This window comes from Euleptes europaea, chromosome 9 (genome assembly GCF_029931775.1).
Source record: "Euleptes europaea isolate rEulEur1 chromosome 9, rEulEur1.hap1, whole genome shotgun sequence".
Classification (NCBI taxonomy): domain Eukaryota; kingdom Metazoa; phylum Chordata; class Lepidosauria; order Squamata; family Sphaerodactylidae; genus Euleptes; species Euleptes europaea.
The window spans coordinates 21,657,082-21,668,729 of NC_079320.1; the positions used below are offsets into that span (position 1 = coordinate 21,657,082).

The 11,648-nt window shown below is 44.7% G+C and overlaps 1 protein-coding gene across 1 annotated transcript in view; it reads left to right on the forward strand.

Moving 5' to 3' along the window:
* METAP1 (methionyl aminopeptidase 1) overlaps positions 1-11,114 on the forward strand; it is a 29,214-nt gene extending 18,100 nt beyond the window's left edge. The window contains exons 7-11 of the mRNA XM_056855414.1: positions 1,715-1,853; positions 4,551-4,682; positions 5,612-5,755; positions 6,472-6,537; positions 10,938-11,114. Of these exons, the coding sequence (XP_056711392.1) occupies positions 1,715-1,853; positions 4,551-4,682; positions 5,612-5,755; positions 6,472-6,537; positions 10,938-11,101 (645 nt within the window). The 3' untranslated portion in view covers positions 11,102-11,114. The remainder of the gene's footprint in view (positions 1-1,714; positions 1,854-4,550; positions 4,683-5,611; positions 5,756-6,471; positions 6,538-10,937) is intronic.
* The last annotated feature ends 534 nt before the right edge of the window (positions 11,115-11,648 follow it).

Genomic DNA, 11,648 nt, shown 5'->3' on the forward strand with positions numbered 1-11,648 from the left:
ATTAGGCGACTCTGGGGGCGGGGTAGGAAGGCGGGAAGGGTGAAGCCCGGTTGCGCACGCCGCCACGGCGTGCAGGAACAGCTGAGGCAGTGAAAGGGTTTTTTGAAGTGTGCCGCGATGTTCCTGCACACTGCGGCTGTAGGGGCAGCCTTGGGGGAAGCGTCTTTCTCCCTCCCCCCACCACTCGGAAGGAACCTGGGACCTTCTGCAAGCCGGTGCGTGCGTGTGTGTGTGTGTGTGTGTGTGCAGGGGAGGGGGGGAGCCGAGAAGGAACATGGAATCCTTCCCGGTTCCCCCCCTCCCCTGCGCGCGCACACACACACACACAGGCACGCACCTGCTTGCAAAAGGTCCTAGGTTCCTTCCCGGTCCCCCCTCCCCGCAAACACAGAGGCACGCACCGGCTTACAAAAGGTCCCAGGTTAGTTCCTGGTTCATGCCCCTCCCCCGTACACACACAAAGGCACCAACCCGCTTGCAGAAGGTCACAGGTTCCTTCCTGCATGAACCCGGCCACGCACACAGGGGCCCACTAAGCCGGCGGCGCAGCCAGCATGCAGGCTGGCGAGGCCCCGGAGGCCCGAGTCTCAACCCCGCCTCAGCATTCTCCAGTCCGGCTCGGAATTCAGCACCCGCCCTCATACATCCGGCGTATAAGACGACCCCCGACTTATGAGAGGATTTTCCGGGGTTAAAAAGTCGTCTTATACGCCGGAAAATACGGTATTTTGTTTTCCTTCAAGTGAAAATAGCTGTGTGTGATCTTAGCATGTCTTACGTTACATTTTTGGGGGCCCCCCAGAAACCTGAGAGCGTGATAACAAAAACAAAGCAAACCCTTGCTTACATGGGGGCATTAATGATTAGCATTTATGTTTCAGGTTTAAATGTTCAAAGCACTTCACATACATTAAATTAGTAATTTTTACAATCGCCATACACATGAAGCTTGCCTTATATGGTATTGTCTACTCAGACTGGCAGCAGCTCTCCAGGGTCTCAGGGAGGGGGTCTTTCACATCACCTCCTACTTGATCCTTTTAACAGGAGATACCGGGGATTGAACCTGGGACCTTCTGCGTGCAAAGCCGATGCACTGCCACTGAGCCACAGCCCCTTCCTTATAAAATGAATTGGTATTAACTCTGTATTGTAGTTGGGCACAGGAAGTGTTTGCTTGGCTTGCCTGATACATGCTTGGCAGTAGTGAGATGTAATCCAAGGACTTCTTGATATAAAGCTTAGCCTCTCAGCCATATAACAGCCCTAACCCTTCACATTCATTGGTAGACAGTTCCATGGAAATTAGTTAGGCATCCTTGAAAACATATTTGCAGATACCTGAGGTGTGTACGATTGGGACACTTGTATGTATAGTGCAGGACAGGGTGTTCAGTTCCACACAACTTCCTGCATTGTGCAGGGGGTTGGACTAGATGACCCTGATGGTCCTTTCCAACTCTGTGATTCTATTCTATGCTTCTAACTCTTCAGGTAGGAGGAATTCTGTGCAGGGCAAAGGCTCCGCACCATCAGAATGCTTTTTTCCATAGCAGGTTACTGGTAGAATTCTAAATATGCTTACTTGGATGTGAGTACTGTTGGTTTCAGTGAGGTGTGTAACCAGATATTAATGCTTATGGTCAACATGTGCCTTTGCAAAAACTCTTGTCATTATTTAAGAGTAATGTGGATATTTTAAAATCTGTTACAGGCGTGCATTGCCAGAAATTGCTATCCTTCCCCGCTGAATTATTATAATTTCCCTAAGTCTTGCTGTACATCGGTAAATGAAGTGATATGCCATGGAATTCCAGACAGGCGGCGCTTACAAGAGGGAGATATTGTTAATGGTAGGAAACTTGAAAAGAGTGTATCTGTAGTATCTTCCTAAAACAATGGTGATTATTTTGAGGGACATCATCATTGGACAAATTATAATCAATATTTTATTTTATACACATTCTTTCCCCACCCCTTGAGTTTTCCAGTTCCATATTGTTCATGGAAAATTGTTGATCTTGAAGGTTATTGTTGAAGGGAATAGTTGATCAGACTTCATGTTAATGGAGTTATTTCTTTTGGCTAGTGCTATGAATGATAAAATAACGTTTTTAATGGTACAGAATTTTATTGTTGTACATGCCAAAGCGCTCTCTTGCATTTCGATATTTTAGCAGGTGTTTTTTTTTGGGGGTGGGGGGAAAGCTTCACAGCCCCTTCCAAGATTATTCATTTAACCCTTTTGGCAAAGCAGGATGTAGATTGTTCTCCCCCCCCCCTCCGCCCTCGACAGTATGGATTGCTAACAAGTGCAGGGAATTTGCACACTGTTTATTGTACCCTTGCGAGTTGTATGTTGTTTGAGAAAGGTAATGGGCTAATGGTTTCAGTGTAGACTTAAGTTGCATCTGCCCAGAGATGATCCCTTGTTTTGGTCTCGCTGCTGCTGTGAATGCTGGCCTGCATTTTTACCCTCCCCACCTCTGGTGGACTTCTTGTCTTCCTTACTGATAGGTTGTACATCACTTACAGCACTTTAATATTGTTGCAATATATTTGCTACTGTCATCCTTTTCCCCCCCCCCCCAAAGGCAGAAAGCATTCCAGCGGCTTTTGGGGTAAATGGATAGGTGGGAGATATAGAAGTCTGCACCTTCCCTACCACAATTTCCCCAAACCCACTTTGGGTACAGTTTTTTAGAACAGAGGTTTTAGAAAAAGTAGCAGAGCCTGGGAAAACCCAAAAGGGGACAATTGAATGATGATGTCATGTGGTAGCACCCCCAGGGAAAACCCCAAAAACGGACAACGGGATGATAATGTCATGTGGTAGCCCCCCTAGAAGAATGGCTGCAGTTGAGAAGGCAGTGCAGCACAAAAGCTTTTTGTGGAATCAACCTTAGAGTAGCCCATGTCCCTGCTGTGCCAAAAGAGTTGTGTTGAATTATTTTGAAATCCAAGAAAACATGGAACCAGTTCTACAGGTGTTAAATGTCTTTGAACAATAGCCTGTCCTCCTACATAGCAAGCTGCCTTTGAGACTGAGTAGGGTCAACTGGTCAGAAGAAAGTCATTCTCACTGGGTTTAGGCTATGATTCATTTTTCTAGTGCCTACCAGGAAAATTAAAAATTCCATATAAATCCCATCTTGCAATTGTAATAAACGAAGGGAAACAAAAGTACACATTATGCCCAATATGTTCAAGGCAAACAGTCTGAAACATAGCATGTTATTATGAGCTAATTCTTTCCCAGTTGCACATGGCTATGCTAAATGTGGGTTGCTGTAAACATTTTTAAAAGCCTGATGTGTAGACATGCTGTGCCAGAACATAGTGGCTTATTATGGTAGATGGTAGCAATTGTTGTCCCAAACAGATAACACGGTGTTGACTCTCAGACCTTAACCAAATGGCCGAGGAGCATTGATTCCTGGTGTTGCTGGTGCTGGCACAATGACTAACTATAGATGGTGAGAAGGGATATGTGGGATGTATGTGGGCAGGAGTGCTCAACACATGGGATCTTAAGGGACCATGGGATGTTCTTGGTTTTACAGGAATATCTCTTAATGCTGAAGTATGTTGGGGTAGAGGGGAGAGCGTGCCTGAGAGAATGCAAGTGTTCTGCTTGGACTGAAAGCTTTCATGTACTTCTTTGGCATCTAGTTCATATGCAGGGATTTTCACAGTTCACAGTGGGATAAATGGGATACTGACTTGTTCAATTGTTATTCTGTAATGAGTGGCTTGAATCTTGCCACTTACAGTTATATCCTTTACGAAGTTTGCTTCTCATCCCAAACTTATGATGCTGTCTTGTGCTGAGTCAAACCTTTGGTCCATCTAGCTGAGTATTGTATACTTTGATGAGCAGCAGCTTTCCATGACCTTGAGAAGAGAAAGGACTTTCCTGGCACCTGCTGGATTTCTGTTTTTAACTCGAGATACTGGAGGTTGAGTCCTAGGACTTCTTGGATGCAAAACCAGGTGTTCTGTTGCCTGGTGCTACAACACTTCGGTTTTGTGGGCCACAGTTAGAATCATTCTTGGTTTTTACTGAATTCTGACCCTTCCTCCATATTATGCCCATCATAAGAACATATTTGAGAATGACAGATGACCAGATGGACTTTGGTGGGACAATCACTTGCAATGCAATCTTATGGAGAGCTACTCCATTCTAAGCTCTTTGATTATCAATGGGCTTAGACTGGAGTAACTCTGCATAGGTTTGCACTGTTAAAGGGTTGGATCCAGCCAGATTTTCCACTCATGAGAAAGGAAGGGAGCAATCCTCTTTGATCATTAAGAAGGCTATGCTGGGAATCGGGATCTACATGGACGGAAAGCCATAAAGCCATATGGGATAGGACTGGTGGAAAGAAGAGGACTTGGCTAAGTGAGTGAAAACGCTGGCTGGATCCAACCCAGAGTATTTTCTTTTCCTCTCAGTGCTTGCTAGTTTTATGGTGTATTGCCGTTATCTTTTTATGCCTTCAAACGTAGGAACACAACTACAGTTTTGTTTTTGTTTTTCCATCAAGTGGATATTACAGTTTATCGTAATGGTTATCACGGGGATCTCAATGAGACATTTTATGTTGGGGAAGTTGATGAGGGTGCAAAGAGACTAGTTCAGACAACCTATGAGTGCCTAATGCAAGCCATCGATGCAGGTAAGGGATTGCTGGAGTCACTCCACTTCTCCTTTTTGAATGTTGGATCTTGAATATGTCAGTAGTAGAATGCCAGAGCCCTTGGCAGCAGCCGTCGTTCTGAATTCTCTTAATCCCAGATCATGTCTTGTGACAAATTGTTGTGGAAAGCTATAATTTTATTTCATTCACTCCTATTGAAAAGTAATTTACAATAAACGCTTTACCCCATTTGGAGTGAAGACTTAGGTGGAAATTCTTCCATTAAAATTTAAAACCATTGTGCAGGATTTCTTGCCAGACATATGACTGACACACTGCATTTATCACGCTAGGACTGGGTTACCTTTGCATAAGATTGCTTTGTGGTAAATGTAAAATAAGCAAGGGTTTACAGAGACCAGTTCAGACACTTAATCTGAATCCTTCACTTGTAATTTTTTTAAAGTACATTTCAAATTCTGAAAAGCGCAGCCAGTGAGCTGTTCTTCCCCCACCCCCAATTAAAATCCATGAATTGACCTGGTGTGTGGGGTGTCCCATGGAACATTTGGCATGTGCAAGGGTTTCTTTTTTTAATGATCATGAGAGCACATGACATTGAAAAGTTAATGACCAAAGTTAAATAACCTGACACGTTCTGAGGACAAAGCTATAAGTAGGAAAGCCTACTCATACAGTCGCCAGGGAAGGAGTAAGTTTGTGTGTTATGTAGATAATCAGTTCCATCGTAACTGTCCCAATACAAGTAGTTTTCCATTTTGTTTGAAGTATTAGATCAGAGGGGTCCCTCCCTTTAGATTTCTCTTGTCATAAATTCTGACACTGCTCTTGTGCGGGGGAAGGGGGCTCTTGTGCAAGTACAAATGCAAATAATGACCTTTTAAAGTAGACTGTGGGGGTGGTCTTTGAATGCCTTTTAGTAAAATAGCACATGCCTTACCTTACAGTAAAACCTGGTGTTCGATATAGAGAGTTGGGAAATATTATACAGAAGCATGCTCAAGCCAATGGATTTTCAGTGGTTCGGAGTTACTGTGGGCATGGGATCCATAAACTTTTCCATACTGCTCCCAATGTGCCGCATTATGCCAGTAAGTATTACCAAAATGTCTACTGCATGCTGGTATTACTAGTAATTAACAAATATAAACTATTTCCTGTATTTTGTAACAAAATCCCATTGCTTGTGAATACTTTCTGAATTCATTTTACTGGAATGACATTGAAAGGGTGAGAAATCTAGCCAAGGTTCATGCAAGAGTGAAAGGTGGTCTTAATCTCGCTGTTGCTATGACTGTAGGGGTATGGCCATTACTATCCTTACTTTTATGGTAGTGATTCCCAATATGGCGTCCACAACCTGTTTTCAAAGTTCCAGAAAGTGCCCATAGTTTCAACAGGGTTGAAGAGTCATATTGTTTGGCTTCACAAGAGAAAATGGGACACCACCTCAGAAAACTGCACGCTTAGAATGTTTTTTTTTTTTGGGGGGGTGGTTGTTTTTCTGTTGTGAAGTATTGTATGTTAGTTTGTATCTTAATGATTAGAGAATAAAAATGTTTTTAAAAAGTAAAATTACTAGCTATGCAACATCCTTTCCCCTCCTGTATCAACTGCACACTTCTCTCTTCAAACATAACTATAGCTTTGTGACACGGAACACACCAGCCAAGTACTGTGGCGTAATTAGTGTTTTTCTAGTGCTAGGCTGTTCAAAAACATACAAGCAATTCAGCTTTCCCAACATTACCTCGTTATTCCCTGCTGTTCTTATTCCCTGTTCTCCCTCTTTCTTCTTTCTTTTCAGAAAATAAAGCTGTTGGTGTGATGAAGCCTGGTCATGGGTTTACAATAGAACCAATGATCTGTGAAGGTAATTCTGCCTCTAAGAGGTTCTGAGTCCAACTATAACCTTTCTTGAAGTGAATTTGACTGAACTTGATTTGGGCTTGATTTGAGAACTGGGCTAAGGTAAACTGAGCTGTTTTGTCTGAACTGGAAATAGCAAACTTTTCCCCCGCAGTCCAGTTCCAAACTCAAGACAACCCCGATGACATCAGCAGCAAGAGGGCTACCAAATGCCCCCACCCCCACATGGGTTGCCAAATGCTGCCCCATCATTTCCCTGGCTGGCAACACCTGCAGGAGTGGCTGAGGTGATAACAGAAAGGGCACTCTGAAAGCCTCTTTCCTTCTTGCTTGGTGACTGGAATGTTTGCAGTGTACCTGGAATCATGGGAGATGTAGTTTTCCCAGGGCTACTATTTCCCATGAATCCCTAGTACATGGATCATTAATTTTTAGGTGTTTGACCAGAGGAGTGGAACCACCTTGGCTTCCAGGGTCTTCCCTCTTCTGCTGTTGCTGCTCGTTTTGCAGCCATTGCTTCCAGGCAAGGCGAAAAGTGGATTGGCAGGGTTGGATCATGGTCTGAGTCAAAGAGTGCTCCTGGGGAGTGGGGTTGGAGTGGCGCTAAGTTTAGAGTACGGCCAAACGTTGTGAGTTGAACAAATTCATTTTCTGAACTTTTGCCACCTGCTCAAGTGTAGGAAGTGCTAACTATGATAAAGGGACTGCTAACTATGATAAAGGGACTATGTAGCCCTCAAATATCAATGCCCTTTAATTCAGATAGTCTTAAGGTACCCTACTCTGATAGAGTATGTGACTGTAGATACTCTGCATCATGTAATGTTTGAATGTAACTATTTTACTGAGGCTAGAAATCTTAATTTTTCCTTTGCTCCAAAATATAGATCAAGCGGAGACATTACTTCTTTTATTAGAAGATAATAGTATAGAATCAGAGTTGGAAGGTACCACCAGGGTCATCTAGTCTAACCCCTGCACAATGCAGGAAATTCACAACTACCTCCCCCCCATACCCCCAGTGACCCCTACTCCATGCCCAGATGGCCAAGGTGCCCTCCCTCTCATGAACTGCCTAAGGTCACAGAATCAGCATTGCTGACAGATGGCCATGTAGCCTCTGCTTAAAAACCTCCAGGGAAGGAGCACTTACCACCTCCCAAGGAAGCCTGTTCCACTGAGGAACCGCTCTAACTGTTAGAAAATTCTTCCTAATGTCTAGATGGAAACTTTTGATTTAATTTCAACCCATTGGTTCTGGTCTGAAAACAACTCGGCACCATCCTCTATATGACAGCCCTTCAAGTACTTGAAGATGGTTATCATATCCCTTCTCAGTCTTCTCCTCTTCAGGCTAAACATACCCAGCTCCTTCAACCTTTCCTCATAGGACTTGGTCTCCAGACCCCTCGCCATCTTTGTTGCCCTCCTCTGGACATGTTCCAGCTTGTCTACATCCTTCTTAAATTGTGGTGCCCAAAACTGACCCATCACTCTTTCAGTTGTGAAATTTTATCCCCGTGTGATTGATTTTTGCAGCTGTTCAGATGTGGTATAGTTTTTTTAATATTTTAGTAATCTGCTTAAAACTAATAAGAAGCAGTATGAGGTAGAGGCAGGGGTTAATTCAGATATGTAATAAATAACATACATTTCATCAGATTAGAATTTTGAATCTGAGTCCCACTGAACGGCAAGCTGGCTTCATTTTACTGTTATGAGCCTTCTCGTAAGTGTGTTAAATCAAGCAGCCCTGAGTCTTTATCCACAAGAGCGTAGGCTGTCCTTGTTCTCTGATTTGGATTACGAAGCTATTATTTCCAGGACTGACTTCACTGTAATACTCGCTGCTAATGTTGCTATGATTCCATTCCGTGAATGTCAGAGCCTTTTACCAGCACAAGGCTGTGCTTTGAGTAGAAGATCCAACTCATGGGATACAAATTCTGTGCTCTGCAGCATCTTTAGGCCTTTTGGCAATTCTGTTCTGTCCTACGACAGCATCATTAACGGGCTTATGGATCCTTTGCTTCATGATGGTTTGCAAGGGGCATATTGTATCAGCACAAATCAGTTTTATCCCTTTCATCCTTGCTTCTGTGTGCAGCAACTGCTGTATCTTAGTCATCAAAGAAAATGCATTAAAATGTGAGATAGTTGTGAAACTACATTTCTCGTTATGCGTTAAATATCCAATATGTCTTGTACAGATCATACCTTTAATTTGGCACGGAACACGATTCACTTGTACAAGCATGCATATAGTTATATATCTTTTACTAGAAGCTTGCACATCACTAATAGCTTTGTCATTTGCTGAACAGCTAAAATAGCCTAGATGTTTACTCTTCTTTCCCCCCGAAGCTACTGCCCACACCTTTAAAAGATCCAACATTTTCTAGACATAGAAGGCCACATAGGAAGCTATCTAGTCACAGGACTGTAAAGGAGGGAAGGAGCAGCCTTAGTCAAGAGTAGGGCTGTTGAAAAAAAATTCGGTAAAATTCAGATTTGGCAAAATTCGGCCCGTTTTTATTCGGGAAATGCCGAAGTCCGAACTCCCCCGCTTCGGGTCCGTGCAATTCGGCATGAGATCCGGAGTTCGGGGAAAAATTCGGCCGAATAAAGCCATTACAAACACAATCGCGCCTTTCCACGGCTCCGGGGGGCATTTCTGGGGGGTAGAGGTCCCAAACTTTCAGCGTAGCTTGAGGGGACCCTTCTTGCAAGAACCCCCAGGTTTTGTAAAGATTGGGTAAGGGGGGGCTGAGATATGGGCCCCGAAAGGGGTCCCCCCTCAATGTGCATCTCTGACAATGGGGGTTTGCAATTAGCAGAGCTTGCCGCCCACTCCCGAAGCTCCCAGCCCCGACAAACAGCTGAGCTGCAGGGAGAAAGGGTGGGGCAGGTGCAAAGAAGTTTGTAAACCATGCAAAGCAACACATTTGCAGCCATGCAAACCATGCAAAGCAACACGTTTGCAACCATGCAAAGCAACACCTGACACCTGGGAGCTTGCAAACCATGGAAAGGGACAGAGGCAGCTAGCTATGCATAAGGAGCAGGAGGGGGTGGAATTTCCCCTTTTGCATCGGACTCAGGACCAGGCAAATGCATTCTTTAAGTCACAATTTGAAAACCAGTTTTGAGCAAGCATCAAAATAGACCTAACCGATCTTATGAATGAGGGAAAACCTGAGGACACACAGCTGAAGCCCCCCCCCCTCAAACCAGGGAGAGAGAGACTCAGGGGGCACCCCCCCCCCCGCAGAACAGGCGAAAGCTCCCTTTGGCTTCCCCCACCCACCCACAGAAACTGCTCCCTCCCCACACACACAGACTCTGCTTCCCCCCCCACACACACAGAGGAGAAAAATTATAGAGAAAAGCCCCAAAATGGGTCTTACTGTGGATGTCTTCTGTTCCATCAGGGGGCACCCCCCCGCAGAACAGGCAAAAGCCCCCTTTGGCTTTCCCCCCCACCCACAGAAACTGCTCCCTCCCCACACACACACACTCTGCTTCCCCCCCACACACACACACAGGAGAAAAATTATAGAGAAAAGCCCCAAAATGGGTCTTACTGTGGATGTCTTCTGTTCCATCTTCTTCGCACTTGCCCCGCCCTTGCTCCCCGCAGCTCAGCTGTTTGTCGGGGCTGGGAGCTTTGGGCGTGGGCGGCAAGCTCTGCTAATTGCAAACCCCCATTGTCAGACATGCACATTAAGGGTGGGGAAGAAGACCCAGCTTGGCCACTGATTGGCCGCGGGAGAATGCTGCTTACTGACGGTTATGCTGCTGCGCCAAACCCCAAATTCGTCGAATTTATTCGCCGAACACCCCGAACTCGCTGAATTCAGGTCCCCGTTTTCCCGCCTTTTTGGAGTTCGGTTCCATCCGAACTAAAAAATGCTGAATCAGGGGAAATTCGGCTGTTTTTCGGTTCGGGACGAATTGAATCGACAGCCCTAGTCAAGAGGCTTGTAAGGGAGGGTGAATATTGAAGACAATGCATAGCAGACTTGTGGCTAAAGTAAAAGGTGAAGGTACTGGTAGAATGCCCTGACCTGGATGGCCTGGGCTATCCTAGTCTCATCGGATCTGGGAAGCTAAGCAGGGTCAGCCCTAGTTAGTTCTTGGATGGGAGACCACCAAGGAAGTCCAGGGTTGCCATGCAGAAATATGCAGGCAGTACCAAAACATTGGCATTGAAAGGCCTAAGGGGTCATCGTAACTCAGCTGCGACTTTATGACACTTTCCTCCACCACCACTGGAAGAATGCCGCGTAACTTCTTCCGTTTCAGTATTTGAGTATTTTAGCTTGTCTTTGTGCAAAACCAAAGAACCTGCTTTTTTCTCACTAAGAATTCTGATGCCTAATTTTAATCTTTTGGTTTTGTTAGGTGGGTGGCAAGATGAAACTTGGCCTGACGGCTGGACGGCAGTGACACGTGATGGCAAGCGGTCTGCACAGTTTGAACACACTCTTTTAGTCACAGATACCGGGTGTGAAATCTTAACCCGGAGGTTGGATAGCATTCGCCCTCACTTCATGACCCAGTGCTAATTTAGGCCTAGCTGCAGGGCCTGAATCAAGTGTCTCTGTACTATGCATTTTAGTAAAGTACAGGCTAAAGGAGAGATTTTTATCACCTGTTTTTCTTCTTGTTGACGGTAGGCGAGAGCAATTCAGCCTTGTATTTCATGTCTCACAAGGTCCTGATGCAGAGGATTGAAAGCAGATAGGTTTTAAGAGCATTTTCTTTGCTCTCCTGTTACACCACAACATTGTTCAAGCTTTTAAAAAAAAATTCATTGTCCTTTATGTTTGTTTTCTCAGCTGGGCTTTTGGCAGTGCTGTCCATTGCCAAAGTACCGGCTGGCACATGTACAATAACTTTTCACTCTGAAGGGAAAGGTTTTGGAAAAACAAGCCTCTCCGCTTTTACAAGTGCCACCTGAGATTTTTTTTAAAAAACTTTTTTTGTTCTGAAGGCAAACCCCTTGCTTAGCTATTGCTGAAAACGCTGTTTTAATGGGCTGGGCTTTTGTCTGCTTAGAATTCAAAGGAGGGGTTGTATGCTAGGAAGTGTTTACCTGTTGCCGTGTCGAGT